General features: G+C 34.3%; 2 protein-coding genes across 2 annotated transcripts in view; one reads left to right on the top strand and one right to left on the bottom strand.

The window, feature by feature from the left end:
• Positions 1–745, bottom strand: part of PAICS (phosphoribosylaminoimidazole carboxylase and phosphoribosylaminoimidazolesuccinocarboxamide synthase) — a 47863-nt gene extending 47118 nt beyond the window's left edge. The window contains 1 exon segment of the mRNA XM_051967045.1: positions 177–745. Coding sequence (XP_051823005.1) covers positions 177–591 — 415 coding nt within the window. The 5' untranslated portion in view covers positions 592–745.
• PPAT (phosphoribosyl pyrophosphate amidotransferase) overlaps positions 1–18736 on the top strand; it is a 50801-nt gene extending 32065 nt beyond the window's left edge. Inside the window, exons 2-11 of the mRNA XM_051967047.1 lie at positions 2473–2542; positions 4853–5059; positions 8014–8126; positions 8298–8443; positions 8900–8972; positions 9743–9894; positions 10132–10259; positions 11837–12058; positions 12693–12813; positions 16142–18736. Of these exons, the coding sequence (XP_051823007.1) occupies positions 2473–2542; positions 4853–5059; positions 8014–8126; positions 8298–8443; positions 8900–8972; positions 9743–9894; positions 10132–10259; positions 11837–12058; positions 12693–12813; positions 16142–16338 (1429 nt within the window). The 3' untranslated portion in view covers positions 16339–18736. The remainder of the gene's footprint in view (positions 1–2472; positions 2543–4852; positions 5060–8013; positions 8127–8297; positions 8444–8899; positions 8973–9742; positions 9895–10131; positions 10260–11836; positions 12059–12692; positions 12814–16141) is intronic.
• Positions 18737–21764: the final 3028 nt, after the last annotated feature.

The following is a 21764-nucleotide window of genomic DNA, read 5'->3' as shown; positions in this document are numbered from 1 at the left end:
ATTGTATAGATTATAATGATGCTTTTTTATGTGCAGAGCATAAATGAAGTATTGGATTTTTGTTTTTATTCTTGCTTCTAAGCTGTGTATGTATAACATATACTACAATCCTATATTCTAATAGTTCATTATTAGAAATAAAACATAGGAGGAATATATATATATATATTTTTTACCTTTGATGTTTTCTGAGGCTGAACTTGTGACCAGCTGGGTTTCACTTGCCAGAATCCTGCTGTCTTCATCCTCTGTTAATTGTGAGACAGGTTCATATTGTAATATTGCATCCAGCTCACAGAAGAACTTCATAGTTTTAGAGCCATCCCCAGAGTTGTGGGCATGTTTAACTGTCCTGTATTCATACTTCAGGTTTTTATACTTTGCCCGACATTGTTTCCAGTCTCTGAAAATGCCTTTTTCCTGAAGTCTTTTGGCGATATAGATGAATATTCCTTTATTTCTTAGTGTTCTGTAAAGTTGTTTTCTTATGTTTTTTTCTGACCAGACAGTTAGCAAAGCTTTAACCTCCTCTTCAGTCCAATGCTTTCCTGCTCCACTCTCCATGTTGAAAGTGACCTGGAAATGATTCATTATTTCTAGCCAAGATTTTGTTTCCTAGGAAACCAGACGGCTGGTTGTCAATAAGCTCCACAGAGCTGAAAGGATCTAGTTTAACTGGTTCAAGCTGCCTGAAGGGTGTAACTTGAGAAACTGCCAAATAAGCAGGCTTTGTGATTAAGGAGCCAAGACCTAAAAGATCTTTGGGTATCTGCAAGAGGCGTAACTTACACTCTATTAGGGAAAAAAAAAAAAAGTACAATTAAGTATAACAGAAATTTTGTTTTTAGCTTGCTCTTATATATTATACTGTTTTACTCAATACCATTTATTACAGTTCTATAAGATGAAATAAAACTCAACTTTACTGATCCTAGTGATACCAGTTTGTTCTAATGACTTTAACATGCCAATTTTCTGTAAGTGATATACTAAAGATAAATATATCCATTTATATAGTATCTTTATAGTTTACAAAATGTTTTGTTCACAACACTGTGAGGTAAATAATGGGGAAATTGTCCCAACCTTGACAGACAGAAACCAAGAATGAAAGATACTAAAGTTACTTATCCATAACCCTACAACTATTATTACTATTAAGTATCCAGACTCTATCTAGTACTTTTTCTATTATACCATGGTAGAAAGGACAGCTGATAATTTTTGACATATTAATTGTAGCTATGAGAGCAATTGTTAAGATAGTTGGTTGGAAATATTCAATTAAAAAGCCATTTAAGAGAAGAAGCTGAGTAATTTATGGATATTTTGAAAATAAAGTTGGATCTGAATGATGCCAATCAAACAATTTTTCAATAGACTTTTTTGTCAGACTGAATTAGTAAAAAGAATCGAGTTGGTTTTATATGGAAACGCAGTCTTATTCTATTGTCATTTTTAGGTTTCAGTTAAATAACTTGTTAGGATCCTATTCTGTGCATGGTACTTTGTAAGCTCTTGGGCTAGGGAATAGAAAGATGAATAACCAGACTCAGGCTGTTGAGGAGATTATAGAAGGACTTTATAAGCCTAATAGGGTCAAAGGAGAGTTCTAGTGAAGGTGTCCCAGGAAAATGGGTGATACACTTATTTTTAGTTTCAAATGAAAACAAGATTTTATTTTATTTTTTTGTTGTTGTTTTACTTATACTTTTTATTTGAAAACGAGATTTTTAAAAATACATGCTATATGAGATAGGCTTGGGGTCAGTCCCTACAAATCTAAATAGGGCACAAGTTGCAGATTGAGACTAGGAAACAGCTTCTTGTTTTGATTTCTTTAGGGGTTCTTGTTCTGGATATGTGAGTGAACTTGTTTAAAATAACTGCTTTTCCAGTCCAATTCCACCTTAAAAAAAAAAAAAAACTATTTCCTTATAAATCATTTTGAAAGAAAAATCAGAACAAAAGGGAAAAAAAATCACAAGAGAAAAAAAAAGAAAAAAGTTGAACATTACATAGTTCTCTCTCTGGAAGAGGATGGTGTTCTCCATCCAAAGTTTATTGGCATTGCTTTCATTCACTGGACTGTTGAGAAGAACCAAGTCTGTCATAATTGATCATCACACATTCTTGTTGTATTCCTTTTTCTTCTTGTTTGGCTCAGCATCGGTTCCTGCAAATATTTCTAGGCCTTTTAAAATCGGCTTGTTCATGTTTTTTAATAGAAAAATAATCAATGGTGCAATCCAGTAAACAGTGCCTTAAAAAATGATCACTGACCATTTCTGAGCAGGGTGGTAAAATGCTGTAATATTTTTATATAAATAGTTAATATAGTGTGATTTGTGTGTGTGTGTGTGTGTGTATAAATATTATATACACATGTACATACACATCATTTTCTTCAACAAAGTTTTATCAATTAGTAGGCAGTTTGAACAGTTATGGATACCTTTTTTGTGTTCACAGGGGTCAGGAGAGTGCTGGAATTGTGACAAGTGATGGATATGGTTTAATGCCAACAATTCGAACCCACAAGGTAATGTCATGCTCTTCCATTTTCATATTTCCAGGTTGCCATTAAAAAAATTAATCATAATTTTATTAAAGATAAAACATTGTGAAAAAAATATTTAATTGAGCTTGTAGTGATGGAATTTTAAAGTTATTGTGTCTTTCTTTTTTCATGTGCTAATATTCATAAAAGCAGTAAATGTTCAATTATTTTGGAAAATAGTGGCATTCTTCAATTTTTTTTTATTTTTTAATTTTTAAAAATAACTTTTTATTGACAGAACCCATGCCAGGTCAATTTTTTTTTTTACAACATTATCCCTTACACACACTTCTGTTCCGATTTTTCCCCTCCCTCCCTCCACCTCCTCCCCAGATGGCAAGCAGTCCTATACATGTTAAATATGTCACAGCATATCCTAGATACAATATATGTGTGTAGAACTGAACAGTTCTCTTGTTGCACAGGAAGAATTGGATTCAGAAGGTAGAAATAACCCGGAAAGAAAAACAAAAATGCAAACAGTTTATATTCATTTCCTAGTGTTCCTTCTTTGGGTGTAGCTGCTTCTGTTCATCATTGATCAATTTAAACTGAATTAGATCTCTTCTCAAGGAAATCCACTTCCATCAGAATACATCCTCATGCAGTCTTGTTGTTGAAGTATATAATGATCTCCTGGTTCTGCTCATTTCACTTAGCATCAGTCCATGTCAGTCTCTCCAAGTCTCTCTGTATTCATCCTGCTGGTCATTTCTTACCGAACAATAATATTCCATAACGTTCATATACCACAATTTACCCAACCATTCTCTAATTTATGGGCATCCATTCATTTTCCAGCTTCTAGCCACTACAAACAGGGCTGCCACGAACATTTTGGCACATACAGGTCCCTTTCCCTTCTTTAGTATTTCTTTGGGATATAAGCCCAGGAGTAGCACTGCTGGATCAAAGGGTATGCACAGTTTGATAACTTTTTGAGCATAGTTCCAGATTGCTCTCCAGAATGGTTGGATTCATTCACAACTCCACCAACAATGCACCAATGTCCCAGTTTTCCCACGTCCCCTCCAACATTCATCATTATTTTTTCCTGTCATCTTAACCAATCTGAAGAGTGTGTAGTGGTGTCTCAGAGTTGTCTTAATTTGCATTTCTCTGATCAATAGTGATTTCCATATGAGTGGAAATAGTTTCAATTTCATCATCTGAAAATTGTTCATATCCTTGGACCATTTATCAGTTGGAGAATGGCTTGATTTGTTGCTATGTAGCATCTTTCCCAAAGTGAGTGGGTAAACCTTTAAGAAACTAATATTGATGAAGAATTTTCCTTTTAGTTAATCAGGCTGAAAGTGAGGCTGAGAGTTTAAATATTTACTATATTGCCCCCAAAGAGTCTTGTTTGTCAAATTGTTTTGGCCATCCTATTTTCTCCATTTTAGAGGAGGGAAAGAAATCCTACCCATACCAAGTATAAGAGTTTTGATCTTTTTATTTCTAATTGGCTTATCTGAAAATACAAATTAATAAATAGTATGATAAGCAATCTCTTTCCTGATACTGTTTATGGGGAAATTTATTTTTACTGATACCAGTTTCGATTCTTTCTGTGGATGGAATTATTTGACAGGTGGTCCTAATGGCATAGATGGAGATAGAAGATGTTAGTGGTATTGCCTAGCTTAACTTCCTCAGCCAGGAAACTTTAGTGACTGACTTGAGATCCCACTGGCAATGAACAACAGCCTGATGCCACTGTAGCTGCTTCCTAAAGAACCTGCTTTTGCCTCCCTAGTATACAAGGGCTTGACGTTGTCAGTGAACAGGGAAAATTAATATAATTTTCATTTATAACATATCCATGGGATGATTGTTGTTTACTATAAGCAGAATATGTGGCTTTTATTCAAACCAAGAGTTTTATTCATCCAACCTCCCATGATTTTCAAAATAAATAAAAAGTTTGCCTTGTTCTTTTTCAGTTTTCAAGTTTATTTGCATATAGTTTTTTTTTTTTGACAATATTCACTTTCTTTCTTTAATCCACTGTTATTTTAAAAATAACTTTGACAGTATATCTGATAAATAGAAATGAAGAATAAGTGATTTCCCAAGTTAGTATTGAGATTTAACATAATTCAGTACTTTTCCTTTTGTTAAACTGAAGTCAAAAAATGGTTTTGTTCTTATCATTTTGTTCCTAGCACAGTCTTGTGGAATATTACTATAAATTAGTGATACTTAAATATCTATTGGCATGAATTAAATAACTGACCACCTTAATAGTCTGTTTTCTTTGAATTAATCAATTTACATTTATTTTATAAGGGACTGGGTCTTGTAAATCACGTATTTACTGAAGATAATTTGAAGAAGCTGTATGTCTCAAACCTTGGAATTGGTCACACAAGGTACGCCACAACCGGGAACTGTGAATTAGAGAATTGTCAGCCCTTTGTTGTTGAAACTCTCCATGGGAAGATTGCAGTGGCACATAATGGAGAATTAATAAACTCTGTTCGTCTGAGGAAAAAGGTGAGAGTTTTGAGGACTTTATAACTAGGTTGGGAAAGTGTGTTGTTTTATTAACCATCTTTGCTAAGAGTATACTAGATAATTTGATAAAGATTATGTTTTATGTGGATTATATAAGTAGAGCGGGATTTTCTAGAACATGAAGGACTCTTCAGATATCCCCTTTTCTCTTTCCCTCTGTTATTTCCATATTCAGAGCATGTAAAACAAAAAATTAAATGTCAAGAAATTGAAGTCTTAGTCTTGCTGTTAAAACAAGTCTTAGAAGAGGGATAAAGAGAAAGATGATTTGTTGTTTTATTTTGTCCTAATTACTGAATCTTGGAGATTTCCTAAGATTTGGTTTCTCAATACTCCATCTTGCTCAGTGCAAATTCATTGTTATAACTTCAACAATTCCCTCTATAAAGATGGCACCCAGATTTGTATCATTAGTTTAAACTTTTCATCAAGTTTCAGGAAGGAGATCTTCAGTAATTGCTAGAGAGGTGGATCCCTTTGTTTAAACTGAGATCTCACAGATAACATTTTTCAAAGTCACACTAACCCCATGAAAACAACTTCCCTTTTCAGTTGACTTATTCTTTCCCTTTATCATCCAGGCTCACAGTTTTGATTTACCTTTGATGCTAAAATCCTTTTACTTTAGCCAGATTAGTATCATATCTTTATGGATCCTTGAATAAACTGTGGTTATTTCTAATTACCCTTTTATTCATGTTTTTTCATGCAATTGAAAATAATTCTATTCTGTCCATTTTAATTCTGCCAACTGCAACTCCCACACCCTTTATTTTCAAGATTCATTTATTTATTTTACCCCATTATATTCAAAACAATTTTTAAATATTTGTTTTTAAGATTTTTTGAGTTCTAAATTCTCTCCGTTGTTATCACCCACAATTAAAAAACCACGTGTGAAGTTATAAAAAAAATTTCCATTCATGTCAAGTTGTGAAAGAAAACATAGATCTCCCACCCTAAAGAAAATAAAAATTCTCAAGAAAAATTGTTTAAAAACATAGAAATAGAGAATGCTTCAATCTGTGTTCAGACTTGATCAGTTCCTTCTCATACTAAGGATAGGATTTTTCATCATAAGTTCTTCAGAGTAGTCTTGGATGACTGAAATACTGAGAATAGCAAAGTCATTTACAGCTGGTCATCCCAGAACATTACTATTACTTGGGATACAGTACATTTCACTTTGTTCATGGAGGACTTTCCAGGGCTTTTTTTTTTTTTTTCCCCATGAGAGCCTGATCATCATTTCCCAGAGAACAGTAATATTCATCAGAGAAACTTGTTTGAAAACTTTTTTAAAGTTACTATTACCAACAGTATTTCTCCTCCTCCCCCCCTCCCCCATTCTCTCCTTTCACTCAAAAGTGTATTGCTACTGAGCACTCCCTTCCTCAATATATGCTCTCTTTTATCACCCTTTCACCCCCCACCCTATCCCCTTCCCTTCTTATTCCCCACTTAGTTTTCAACAGGGTAAGATAGATTTCTATATCCCTATTGAATGTATATGTTATTTCCTCTTTCAATTAATTCTGATGAGAGTAAGATTCACTCACTCTTCCTCTCTTCCCCCTCTCTTCCACTGTAAAAGCTTTTTCTTGCCTCTTTTTATGGCTGATAATTCCCCTTTTCCCTCTCTTCCCACTACCTTCTCTTTCACCCCTTAATTTCATTATTAAAAACCAAAAAGACATTATCCCTTCATATTCAACTCACCGCCATGTTCTCTGTCTATATATATATTCCTTCTAACTGCCATAATAGTGAGAATGTTCTAATGAGTACTTTATATATCTTTTTAAAACTTTTTTTGGTAGTTTGAGCATTCAGCATACAGAAGCATTTCACTATACAAAGAATAAGAGTGTTGTATAAGAAATTTTGACTTTATAAATTACATGGCTTGCTTGGAAGGGAACTAAGAGGTCAGAGGTTCAGATCTTCACCTTAGGTGGGTCACTTCTCCCCAGACCTCTGTTTCCTACATTGTTTGTTTTTTTTTTTTTTTTTTTTTTAAGTGAGTTCAATTAAGCTGCATTTTTAAAGTCCCTACTAGCTCTCTGTGAGTAATTCTACACATCAGTAAAATGGCAGCAAAATGTCTTCTTGGTTTGTATGCCCATCTCTTCTGTATTTAAAATTCAGTTTTGTTTGTTCCCAATTTTTTTCTTCATATTTCTCACTACCCACAGTGTCAGTACTCCTGGTAGCATTCCCCTCTAGAAATCTCTACGTGGTCCATGGCTGAGCACATGTCCTGGGATCCTTGGGTCTCTCCAGTCTTGGACATCTCCTAGATGTCTCCCAGATGTGGGATGGTGTGCCTCATTTTTGTCAAAAGCCTTGGGGTTCACATCTTGGATCAGCATTCTGGAGTCTTAGAGTTCTTTCCCCTCATGTCATTGTTGTCATCACATTGTGTTCTAGTTTTGCCTATTTTACATGCATAGGTTTGTATGGGCTGTCCCATGTAGCCTCTCATTTGCTATTTCCCCCCGGTGCAGTAATGCTCCATCACCTTTATGTTTGGCTAGCGGTACCCTTAGTGTGGCTAGCCTCCCAGTCCCATTGTTTCTACATCCCCCTGGAAGTCTTCTCTTACTAATTGAGTTTTTGCGAATGTTGCCGAAACTGCTTCTCTACTACTTATTTGGGTACTTATATCCTATTGAAATATCTCATTCTTCTGCATTAGTCTCTTGAGTTAACTGTTTTTTAAAGATAGGGCACTCTCCAAGGTGCTAGCTGCTCAATCAATATTTGGTCATTTTAATAGTTCTTTGGAACCTGCAGTTAAATCTGGATGAAGTGTTCCTGTTCCTAAATATTTTGTGATGTTGCATTGATATAATAAAGACCAGTAGGCCTTAAAGTTTTAAGTAATTGTCAATTTCTTCTTTTCCCCTTCCCTCTTTTTTTTTTTTAAATAGCTTCTGCGCCATGGAGTTGGGTTGTCAACAGGTTCTGACAGTGAGATGATCACCCAGTTGCTGGCATATACACCTCCACATGAAAGGGATGACAGCCCTGACTGGGTGGCAAGGTATTAGTGGAAGGAAAATGGGTCAGCAGGCCAACAAACCATATAGGTTTGAGCCATGTTTGTACTGGAGATCTGTTTCTGTCTGCTGATATAAGTTGATATCTACATATTCAACATTTATAAACTTATCCATGTTGGCATATACATAACTTAACATTTATATCATTTCAGAATTAAGAATTTAATGAAAGAAGCCCCTACATCATACTCCTTACTTATTATGCACAGAGATGCTATTTATGCAGTAAGAGATCCCTATGGAAATCGCCCCCTGTGCATTGGACGTCTTATTCCTGTTTCTGATATAAATGGAAGAGGTAAAGTTCAATGGAATAAAGAGAAAAAGACTCAAGCATGCTGTGTTAATTTACCAAGGGATGGGTTTGATGATAGTTTCTATGCCTGTGACCTCCTAGGAATATTCTGTGAATTTGTTCCTTCTATTTACTCTGCTGCTTCAGATTAAGAAATGGAAAACTGAATCTTCAGCTGATATATAGCATTTTCCCAGTTCTGAAATATCATTTGATTATTTCCTTTTTTCTCTTATTAAATGTTGATTGATTCTAGCAAATCATAACATTAGAAAAGAATGCAAGGTTATAAGAGAGCATTTAATTTTTCTTCTGTCCCAAACCCAATAAGAACTTGTGCAGACCTTGGTAATGGAAGTGAAAATTCTACACCTTTTGTGGTCTGTTCATTAATTAGCCAGCCTTAGTTGCAATTTTGTTATACTTGAATAGATTTTTTTTTTTTTTAATCCTTTATAGGAAGAAATAATTCTGCAACTGAAGGATGGGTGGTATCATCTGAGTCCTGCAGTTTTTTATCTATTGGTGCTGTGTAAGTTTTTTCTAATGTATTAAGTGTTGATATTTTCATTGATAGTTGAATTGCTAATGAGAACTTTAGGGCCCTGGAAGGGCCTTAAAAGTCATATGATTCAAACCCATGATTTTACAGGTAAGGAAAGAGAGGCCCAGAGGGGATTAAGGAATTCCCAAGGCCACAGAGATGTAATGAGGGAAAGAAGTAGGTTTTGAATACAGAGCTTTTTTCTTCATCCAAATTCAGTGCACTCTTTGTTGCTGCTTCTGGTCAAATATCTGTGATTTTAATGATGGAGGAATATTTGTAGGAAAATATTTAATGTGGAAGACAGTTTCTTTTAAACATAGACCTTCAGGTTTTTGAGAAATGTCTCATAACAAATTTAAGAATACTTGCAAATGATTATTTGGAAGAACCTTCCTTTTAGAAGACCATTTAAATAATTATCTTTAGTCTTTGCATTACTATTGTTTCCTTTTGACTTAGTCAATCAACAGGTATTTCTTAAATTGGGAATATAGGCCAGACACTTTGGGAGGCCCAGGGATTACAAATACAAAGACCCCTGCTCTCATTGAGCTTACATTCTAATGGAGAAAACAAAATTCTACACAGCATAAATACAAAGAAAAAAATCCTTATGTTTTTACATGCAAAGTAATTTAATATAGATACACTTGTACTTTGGTATTACTCATGATCCTATCCTCCTGTTATAAATTTTTAGAGAGGTGAATATTGAGTTTTAGAATTTTATGTTGTGTGTTTTCCTTCCCCCTAAGGTATTATCGTGAAATTTTACCGGGAGAAATTGTGAAAATATCCAGACATAATGTTCAGACTCTTGATATTGTACCAAGGTCTGGAGGAGATCCAGTGGCTTTCTGTATCTTTGAATATGTTTATTTTGCAAGACCAGATAGTATATTTGAAGGTAAGAAACATTGTGCTTTCATTATTTATTTAGCTTACATAGCTATCTTATTAAAAGTCCACTCAATTTTAGCAGAAATTATCCAAACCATTAGCTAAGTTTCTTATCTTACTGTCTTTCTGCCTCTCTGTGGATCTCTCTCATTCTTAATCTTGGGCTTATTACTTGCCAGAAGATATTAAAATTAAATAACATAAAGTATTAGTGGTCAAAATAATTCTCTTTTAATAAAACTAGGTCAGATGGTATACACAGTTAGACACCGATGTGGTCAGCAACTGGCCATTGAAGCCCCTGTGGATGCAGATTTGGTTAGCACTGTTCCTGAATCGGCCACACCAGCAGCTCTTGGTTATGCAGGAAAGGTATTTTTTCTTAACTTTTTATCCAATTGGTGATTCTGATAGTAATTACAATAAAAAACCTAGTTATGTCTTATTTTAGGGATAATTAAAGGAAGACTTGTGAGCATAGGACCCATTACTCATTACTTTCTTTAAGAGATTCTGAAATGTTTTTCAGTTCAGAAGAGTAGTCTAAACTTGCCAAACATACTGTAAATTGCCATATTTTAAAGAGATACTTTCTTTATGCTTTATATGCTATATTCTTAATAAAAATAAGATTTCTTCTATACCTATAACTAATGTTACATGTTATTAATTTTTATATTAGTATTGCAGTAGGGATACCTTTATCTTTTTGATTCTATGATATTGAATATTTTAATTAAAGATTTGGGTAAAGGTATAGATGGCATGCTTTCTACATTTGCCAAGGGCACAAATCTGGGAATGATAACACTGGCACATTGGATGCCAGAAGCAGGAATCAGAAGGATTATGACAGATTAGAATATTGTGCTGAATATAAGGTGATAAAATCTCAACTGGGGTATAAAAATCAGCTCCATAAGTACAAGATGGAAGAAGAACAATTAGGAAGAAATTGTGAAAAAGATTTGGTGGTTTTAGTGGACTCGAACCCTTAACATGTTAAGGGTTATAGTGTGCTGTGGCAGCCAGAAGAGCGAATGTGGTGTTACCAGCTACATTGGGAGAGGCGTAGTTGCTAGGATTCCGGAAGTTGATGGTCCAACTGCACTGAACCCTGAACAGACCTCATTTGGAGTATTAGGATATTAAGCACTATGGTTTGCTGAATAGCGTCCCCAGGTGCATTATCAAGCGTGATGAGTAGCATTGAGTCCATGCTCTGTCAGAATCAGGTGAAGGAACTGTGAATATTTGACCTAGAGAAGACAAGACTCAGGGTGGGTATAAGTATGTGAAGGGTTGTCACGTTAAAGAGAGATGAGATTTGTTGTGTTTAGTTCCAGAGTTGGGGAATGGAGAAGAGAAAAGAACAAACATATTAAGAGCGAACTGGGGGCCTGGACCTGTGCTAAGGGTTTTACAAACATCTCATTTGATTCTTACAACAGCCCTGGGAAGGAGTTGCCATGATCATCTGCCTATCACAGAGAGACAGATGAAGTATCTGGCCAGAGGTCACCCAACTAGTATCTGAAGCCATATTTGAACTTGGTTCTTCCTAACTCCTGGCCCGGAATTGTTACCTTTTAGGCCACCTAGTTAGTTACCTAGATGACACAACTAGGACTAATTGGTGCAATCTGAGAAGAGGCTGCCTTGGACAGACCTTCAGAAAATTCAAAAGTAAATTTGTCAGGTCTCTACCCTTCTCATTTATCCAGAGAACCATCATGGTAATCAACCCCTTCTTCCCTTTATCTAGTTTAAAAAGTTTTTTGGGGTATGCCACATATTTCGAACTACATATTCCAAAGCAACAAAAAAACTCTTTGCTTACTAAAAACATGTTTTCTCTTTTTATGTTGAAGCTCTAAGATGTAAATTTTGTATTTTAGTATTATCTGTGTATCTAGTCTGTTGTTTTTTTTTTTTTTTTCTTCTTATAGTGTGGTCTTCCATATGTAGAAGTACTTTGTAAAAATCGTTATGTAGGAAGAACATTCATTCAACCAAATATGAGATTAAGACAGCTCGGTGTGGCAAAAAAATTTGGAGTCCTTTCTGATAATTTTAAAGGCAAACGGATTGTCCTGATAGATGATTCCATCGTAAGAGGCAATACCATTTCACCCATAATTAAGTTGCTCAAAGAATCTGGAGCAAAAGAGGTAAGAAAATTTTCATTTTGTTGAGAGGGTGCATAGAGAAGTTAATATATAATAATATATTACATTATTTATTTATATAATATAATAATAATATATAAAGAAATTTAAATTATTTGATTTTTGGAAAAGATCATTGGAGACTTTGAATAAAAAAGATATTATGAAGATCAGGTTAGATGGCCCATAGAAAAGTCTTTAAAAGTAACTTTGATAATTTCACAGAAGATGGTGGAAGGATCTCTAGAAAGATAGAACCATTTGTTCTTGACAGGACAACAAATGCTAAATTTTTTTGAGAATTTCTTTTATTAAAAATAGTGACCATTTTCCATAAAGATAGAACCAGAGACAAACAAAGATTAAGCCTTGCAAATGGGAATTTTGAAGATTCCATGGTGTGAGGTGAGCGAAGTGATTGTATAGCTATTACATGTTGTTAATTTTTATATAAATATTCCAGTGGGGATACCTTAAAGTTCTCTTTGATTCTGTGGTGTTAAATATTTTAATTAATGATTTGGATAAAGGTGTAGATGGCATGCTTCCTAAATTTGCATATTTGGGAGTGGTAACATTCGATAATCAATATCTCAATAACCAGAATTTTACATTCTTTAAATATTTCCTTTTCAAGGTTCATATTCGAGTAGCTTCACCACCAATAAGATTCCCATGCTACATGGGAATAAATATTCCAACAAAAGAAGAGCTTATTGCCAATAGGCCTGAATTTGGTGATCTTGCAAAATATATAGGTGGGTGATTAATTTAAATTTTATCTTTAATTTAATTTAATTACCATTTTTAAGACTTAATTAAATTACTATTAATAAAACCATGAGCTTGCATTTATATAATGCCTCATGGTTAATTTTTTTTTTTTTTTTTTGCTGTGGCAGTTGGGGTTAAGTGACTTGCCCAGGGTCACACAACTAGGAAGTGTTAAAGTATCTAAGATCACATTTGAACTCGGGTCCTCCTGACTTCAGGGCAGGTGCACTATCCACTGCGCCACCTAGCTGCCCCCATGGTTAAAAAATTTTCACAGATCTTTGATTTCCTTAAATTCTAACAGACTTAAATATTGCTATAGTCTCAATATGCATTTAGTAACTCTGAAATTCAGAGAAGTTGGGTCTTGTTTAAGGTTACATTACTAATTAAAATGAAGCTGGAACTTTATTTTAGGTTCTCTTTCTACTGTAAATATTGTAATTTAAAGACCACACAGCTATAACAAGCATTGTTTTCCTGAACAATGAAAGTTGTTCATTATTTGTCTAAATCAGCAGTTTAAATTACTGAGATTTTTATAAATGTTTCTGGAAATTCCATTGGTTTCTACAAAAAATACATTAAGCAAAAACAGAATCATTATGACCTCAATACTTAAATGATAATAACAACTGTTTAACATTTTTATGTAGATGTTGTACCATTTGTGCAAACAAGTTAAATATTTTTAGTACTGATATTGATTCATAGTGATATCTTTCAGCATGAAGTGGTTAGTTTTTCTGTCTTTTCCTTTAATCAAGTTGATTTTTGCTATTGTCTTGCCAGAGATAATTATTACTGTTCCTCATCAAGTTTAATGGAAGCATAATAGATTTTACTTTGGTCTTTTAACTCTGAATTTTATAGTTTTTATTTCTTGTAAATAATATTGTTGGATTCTGCTTTCTAGTCGATCCCTTTATTGATTGTATATTTTCCTCCCTCTGTACATATTCCTTTCTTTAGGGACAAGTTGATCCCTACTCCTCTATATATAGAAGGTTGTGAGAGAGGAGTGTGCTCAACAGCAAGATTGTGTTCTCAAAGCACTCATCTTCTGCTGCATTACCAGAGTCCTGTTTTATCTTTCACATCAGGGGTCCTCAAACTTTTTAAATAGGGGGCCAGGCCAGTTCACTGTCTCACAGACTGTTAGAAGGATGGACTATAGTAAAAACAAAACTTTTTTTTGTGGGCCTTTAAATAAAGAAACTTCATAGCCTTAGGTGAAGGGGGATAAACGTCCTCAGCTGCCACATCTGGCCCGTGGGCCGTAGTTTGAGGACCCCTGTTTCACATCCTTCTTCATTATCCATCCTTCAAACCTAAGTTTGCCTCTGATCCTTCTTTGAATCTATCCTCTTTTTTATTCTCTTTCTCCCCATTCCCTTAATTTCCCTTTTAATTTCTGTCTCCTTCTACACCAGACTTCATATGTGTGTTGTATCCTCCTTTCAATAATTTAGATGAAAGCAGAATTCATTTTCCTCCCCCAACTGTCTTCTCATTCTTCTATTCTCCCAGGTGAGACTAAAACCCCAACATTAGACTTAGTCCCTTCCTTTGCCTCCTCCATCCTATGCATTAGTGGTGAAATCTTGTTTCTGTCCCACATCAGCAGAAGCATCCAAATCTTTCTTTCCTTCTCATAGCCAAATCATTTCTTATCTGGACAATTAACTGTCCTCCAAGAGCCTAATTCTTTCCGCATTCCACCTTTCAATTGGCTGATGTATGATCTGCATTCTCCATTTATAAAAATTATCTCCCACCATTATTTGTAAATCTTCATACTGTCAGGTACTAGTATTTCTTAATCTGTTTTTTATTCAGTTTTGCTCTGGTTGACCTTTTTCCTAACTTGTTTAGAGTGTTACTGTGATTGTTTCCTATTCTTCTTTTTTTTTTTAATATTTTATTTTATAATAACTTTATATTGACATGTTTCCTATTCTTCTTTATGATTACTTATCGACATCCTGTTTATGGTTAAATAATTTTTGTTGACTCAGCTATTTGGATGCCCCATGCTTATCACCCATTCTCAGTATATGGGGAAAAGAATTCGAGCTTTGAGTATTTTTAGAATTACATTATCATATTAGCAACCTTTATAAGTCTTGAGTATTTTTAGTGGAATATGTCCATTTTGGTAGCACTCAATCTTGCTGTTTAATGTGAAATGTGGTTCTCAGATGATTGAGCATTTTCACATTGTTGGTCAGCTTTGATAGAATTTCCTTATTTTTGTACTAGTTCTACACTTACCATGTGCTGTAGTTCTTGATATTACTCTGAATTGAGTGGGACTTGTTATGCTAGTTTACTCGATTTATGTTCTCCTAATCTTAGCAGATCAGTGATTCATAAGTGGTGTGTTGCCTGTGTAGAGGCTGGAGTTGAGGTCTGTGCAGGATGTCAGGTACACTAAAGTCAGGTACACGAAATCATGCTCTACAGTAATTTCAGAAAAGTTCCTTAATTGGCTCACTCAGTGACTCTTGTTACTTTCTCCCTTGACACTCCCTGTTTTCTCTCTCTCTCTTCTCCTACTCCCCTCCCTCCCTTCCCCCCCTTGCAATCTCCTCTCATGGACTATTTTCCCTAGAGACTGAAACAGACCTTTTTATTAATTATGTAATTTGTCAGGATGTCATATTAATGTAAAATATAAGTGTACAGTTGTCTAGTTACAGATGGTTGGGGTAGCGTTTTGCTGCTGAGGCAAAAAAAAACCATTTGTGCAGTGGGGAAACAGAAAAGGAAAGGAGTTGCCTACCACAAGTGGAGATAAAGAGTGGTCTTCACTCCCAATCACTTTTTCCCCTTTCTCTGCTCTCGCTTGCTCAAAAAGTGCTCTAAAGGAAATACAAATGTTTACCCTTGTATTTTTTACAAGCCTTCATAATTTGACTCTTATATTTATTTGTAGCCTTATTTAAATTATTTTTACATTGTTTGTTCTAGCCAATCAGTAGCTTTCCTACAAACTCAATATTCACCAAGCCATTTCTCTGAATATACTACCATCTTAATTGCCAAGCTATTTGTGATTTGTGTTAGTCTCTTAAAGTTGTTTATATTTATTCTAAACTAAATCAAATCTCTTCTCTCTGACCTTAGGAAAGCTATTGCTCAGTAATTTGGGATTTAGATTTAGAACATTTGTGGAAAAGGTTTTTTTTTTTTTTTTAATTATAAAAGAAGACTTTTTTTTAAAGACACTTGAGAGCCAAAGAGTTGATTTTTATCCTGCTTTATAATTTTATTTTTAAATAATCAGTGACCTTTTTCTCTTTTCCCTAGGGGCTAATAGTGTCATATATCTGTCTGTGGAAGGTTTAATATCATCTGTGCAAGAAGGGATGAAATTGAAGAAGCAAAAAATAGAGAAGCAAGAAAATATAATTCAAGAAAATGGAAATGGTCTGAAATACTTTGAAAAGCATGGGCATTGTACAGCATGTCTCACTGGAGACTATCCTGTAAAATTAGAATGGTGAATGTGTCATCGAATGGTGGGTGGAAAAAGGGGGAAAAAAAAGGTGTGATATAAAATTGAACTTAAAAAATCAAAAGTTTGAATCAAAAGTTATGCCTTATGTGTTACTAAAAGTAGTTTTTAACACCTCAAATCCTGCAACATGCTTTTGTTTGCCTTTGTAATCTTGTTTATTTGGTTTTTTTAATAAGATGTGAAAACCAAAGTGTTTTAATATCTTGAATATCCTAGATTTAATACACTCAAGTAATATCTAGGAATGTTGGGTATTGCTTTCAGCTTTATCAAATAGTTCAGCAAAAACTCTTAGGGCACTGTTAGTGGGATTTTACAAATTTTGTTTGAAGCTATCAAACAAATATAGGACAAAATTTCAAGTTTGTGCTACGAGGGAATTTCAATTACCATACTTGCCAAAAAATTCTCATAGGATTTTACTATTTTTATTTAATGAATAAACTGAATGCTTTCATAATTGAGTTTTCTTCATAAATCAGTGTCTTAGCATAGCAGAATGGGAGAGGAGGTCTTATTTGTTACATTGGTATATGTACTATCTATACCAGTTTCACTATTACAAGGCAGGTGAGTTGACAAGGTGTTCATAACTTCAAGAATATCCCACAAAAGAGTAGAATGAAGAGTCCATGGGGATTTGTTGTATACAGTACAGATATGTAGTATGGAAACTATAGTAGTACAAAGTATTTGTTTATTCATATCCCCAGATTTTTCTATCACTGAAAAATAAAACTATCTTCTAGACCAGGGAATTCATGGAGTTAAAAACAATTTTTAAAAAAATAACTTGTCTTTCACTTGTAATTTGTTTCATTATTAAACTTATGTATTTTATTTTATTTTATTTTTAAATGCTTGTGGTCTCAAGGGGCTTGGGGGGAGGAAAGGAAACAATTTCAGACTCAAATTTTAAAAAACTGTTTAAAAAAACTGTTTACTGTGATTGAGAATAAAAATTAAATGTTTAAAAAAGTTATTTGAGAAGGGGTTCTTAGGCTTCATGAGACTGCCCATGGAATAATAAAGAATCCATGGACCTAGGATAAAAACTAGGAACCATTCTAGTTTGTTGTGTTTTATTTTGCAACTTAGGTTTCTTGGATGAAACTGAACTATTTCATTGTTTACTGTATCCCTGCTGGTAATGTCACAAAAATGAATGTAAGTAAGGGCATGTCTCCTGGACCTATAGGGAAGAAGAGCAGAGCAATTGAAAATAATTTTGACTTTATTTTGGTACTCATATTTTTAGTAGTTGTTTGAACCTATTTTCTGAACTGCGTCTGAGGTGCTCCAGGAAAAAAACCTCTTGAAACATTAAGTAAAATGCTCTGCAGGAGGGCTGTTTTTTTTTTTTACCCTTTGATTAAAATTTGAGCATGACCTTTAAAAACATAACATTGGTTAGTCTAGTAGTTAACATGACATTCTCATGTTTGCAACTGATCAATTATTTTCATAAGTTCAAAAAGGTAAACTTGTATAGATTGATAGATACATATTCAAGGTAACTTTTTTATATATTTTAAAAATCATGGAAAATTGATATTTTTTGTGCTCATATTCAGGTGATGATGCAGCCACAATTAGGCTTTTTTTGGTGGTAGTGGTGGGGATTTGAAAATATCTAGGTGGCACATTGGATAAAGCACCAGTCTTGAAGTCAGGAGGACCCGAGTTCAAAATCTGGTTCTCAGACACTTAACATTTCCTAGCTCTGTGACTTCAGGCAAGTCACTTAACCCTAATTGCCTCAGCAAAAAAAAAGAAAAAAGAAAATACAAACCTTAAAGATTTTAACTCTTTAGCCTTTGGGGCAAATATTTAAAATATATAAATCATTTTGCTTTCTTAATGTAACTGAATTGAACATTGTATTTTATGACACAACATATTTGAGGTTGTTAATAATGATTTCTTATTTGGTATGTATTTTCACATATCAACAGACATCCAGGCAGTATGTAGCATCATACAGTAAATAGGTCTTGGGTAGCTTTCCTACAACCTGCCTTCATCACTTGTTTAAATATCCATGAGTGAAAATGTTGCACAAGGAAGTTGGCAAATTTACTTGTTCTGGCTCATCCTCATGCCCAGTAGCACAAATGACAAGTCCCATGTACTCGGTATTCATTTTCCATAGGCTGCCAACTGCTCTTTCCCCAAAGTAGAGGCTCTGATAGCAATTTTAAAAGAAACCTTCTTGATAAAGAATATTATTTTGACATGAGCCTGTATCATGTCAGAATGATTCTTTATGTATGTGGGTAGTTGGGAGTTAAGGCCTTTAAGTCAAATGTTTGTAACAGCCTTACTTTGACTTAGCAGATCAGAGACTCAGGGAAGTACTAAATGAAAATCTAATTTGACATTCATGTTTATGTTGTCTGTGTTTTCATTTTATTGTTAAATGTTGAAGTAGTTTTTATATAATTCTGATGGGGGAAAATAGTAATGATACTTTTATTATCTACTTATTTTATTGTGTCCTTTTATTTCACTTGCATTATAAAGTATGTAAATAGAATATTGTAAATTGGAAGATGTTTTTGCAAGAAATATACTAGCTTTTTAATGACTTCTTTGTGATCTGTCTGAATGAAAGATGATTTTATAATACTGGATGAATTTCAGGGACTCATTAGAACAGTGATTCTTATAGTGTCAAACAAGATTGTTAACTGAGCTTATTCTTACTTTTCTTCTGATCAGTTAATATAACTACTTGAAAATGTTCTTTCATATTTCCTATTTTTAATCAAAAGCTGATACTCTACCATTCAAATGGACATAAAAAGCATTAGTTAGATCCATATACTGTACCAAAGATAAATACCTACAGAAAATAACATTATATGATAGTAAGTACAATATTATGGAAAATAATGAAGCTACTTGGTAGTTCAGTTTAATTGGGACAAGGATTCTCTTAATCCAAAGCAAGTGACACTAATGTCACTGTATTAGATCCTATTGAGTTATTGCCACCTTTGGTGCATAAAAAGTTTCACAAAATACCAAGGTATCTCTGTGAAGAAAGAAGGAAAACTCAATGACAGTACATATTTTCACTTGTATATGTATTTCACTTCAACAAATATTTATGTACACTTAAAATGTTTCATATATAACAATTTTTTTTAAGTTGGGTACACAGAATTTTGTCACTTACAAAAGTGACAAGATGAATCTAATTTCCTTTGAATAGGGAGCCAGTGATTTTTGTTTTGCTTAAAGTGAAATAAAGTGGTACATGTCTGTGATATCTGGGGACAGAATTGCTGCCCTGGCATTGGGAAGACCTGAGTCAGATCTAGCCCCTGGTACTTATTAACTGTGTGATCTTGGGCAAGTTGCCTAACCTCAATTACCTTATTTAAAAAAAAAGGGGGGGGGGGCAAGCAAATTTGTGGCTTTGTTAAGGCCACTATTCCATACGAGCTACACTATTCCATACAGTGTAACAGGTAGTAATTACATATCTTCAAATCTAAGGAAAAATAATATTCATATCTTCCAGTTAAAATGTTTTGACTCGTTGAAGTAGAATCAAAATACCTGAGACATGAATTGGGGGTGGGGGGGAGAGAAACAGAACAGAAAATAAAATTTAAAAAGTAATGCAGATGGGAAGAAAATGGAAGCTTTCTGATGAAATGTCCAAAAAGTCATGGTGTTATAAGAATTTAAGAAAAAAATTAAAATTAAGAATATTGTGAAACCAAAAATAGCATGTAGAAAGTAAGCTTACATGGGAAAAAATAAAGGTAAAAGAAAAGTTGCTTTAAAAAACCATGGTTCAAAGAAGAGTGAATTTGGAGTTGGAGATAGAGGCCCTCAATTCAACCAGAATCTGCAATAACAAGTTCCTTCACTCTTCTTATCTCCTTTTCCTCATCTGTAACATGAAGTTGGATTAGATGGTCTCTAATGTTACCTAAATATAGAGAATAATAGGGGAAAGAAGTATTAAAATGCACAGACTTCTAACAAACAACCTGGGGGAAAAACAATGTAAATAATCATTAAAGTGTAAAAGAAAATAAGTCGTAGATTAGATACCATGTAAAAATCAACTTCAGAAAACGACTTTTTAAAAAAAAGTGTAACCAGTGTTTGTTTTACAATGTTCTTTGAATTATGCTTTTATTGTACATTTCTTCAGACTGAAAAGGGTCTAAATATGTTATTTTTTGTACAACTTTTTAGTCTTGTTCAGTTTTAGGAGCAAAAATGTTGTGTTGGTTTTTAAAAAAAAAAAAGTAATTTATTTGAAGTTATCACAGTAGGCATTTTTTGAATTAAAGACCCCAAACAGAAATATTTTGAATGATTTACGTTGTTAAACCAATTACTAATAACATAAGAATCTTTGGAGTATCTTATTTTTTAAACTCATTGGCATAGAGAACTCTGAGGAATCTCAAATGTTGTAGATTGAGACTGGTCCAGAATCACATAGCCTGAGTTCACATTCTATCCTGGAGAGGCTATCTTAACTCATAAACTGTCTGCCTTAATCATTATACCACACATTCCATTATCAGGCAATTTCTATTAGCTGAATCAAGTTTCAGCTTGGTTAAAGATGGAGCAATTTGAAAACCAAATCCCTTTTAAAAGGGAAACGTTCCCTGCCAAGTCCTTGGCTTAAAAGCTGAGGTCTCCCACTGCGTCCAGGGCCATCTTCCGGATTTCTCTGTCTACTGGCCCATATGTCTCTGGAGGGGAGAGTGAGGCAGGTGACTCTACCCAGTCCTCCCCCACTGAAACCCAGTTCACTTGCATGTCGGGTCACCTCCTTGATGTCATGGTCTTCTTCCAGGAGGAAGGAGGAAGCCACGAGGTGACTAGCCCATTTATGTGCATTTCTTGGGCGACTTTGTTTTTTCCTTTGTAATTTGTAATAGAGTAATTGTACTCTATCCTTCCCACACCCCAACCTTGCCCATTGTGCCTCTCCATTACTTTCTGGGTCATTGTCATTTTCAGTTCTTCAGAGATTGTTGTATTTTCCTGACTGAAAGCCATATTACACCAGAAGTAAAGTACTGATATTAAAAGGGGAAATCTTGGTTTCAGAACAGAAAACCAGAATTTAAGAATATAGTTGGAGAGAGCACCAGTGAGCGGACTCGGGTTGATCTGAGTTCAAATGTATCTTAGACATTTAAATACTTTCTATCCATGTTGACCCGAATTGCTTCATCCCTCCAAAAAAGGGCGCCAAGCACTGTCTTACACATATTACAAGATTTGATACTCTTGACAATGCTGGGAGCTGGGGACTATTATTCCCATTTTATAGTTGAGGAAACTGAGGCAAACGGGTTGAAGTGATTTGCCCAGGATCATATAGTGATAAGAAGGTAAGATGTGAATTCAGACCTTCTTGACCACAAG

Source organism: Antechinus flavipes, chromosome 6, assembly GCF_016432865.1.
Source record: "Antechinus flavipes isolate AdamAnt ecotype Samford, QLD, Australia chromosome 6, AdamAnt_v2, whole genome shotgun sequence".
Classification (NCBI taxonomy): domain Eukaryota; kingdom Metazoa; phylum Chordata; class Mammalia; order Dasyuromorphia; family Dasyuridae; genus Antechinus; species Antechinus flavipes.
This window is presented reverse-complemented; position numbering and strand designations above follow the sequence as displayed.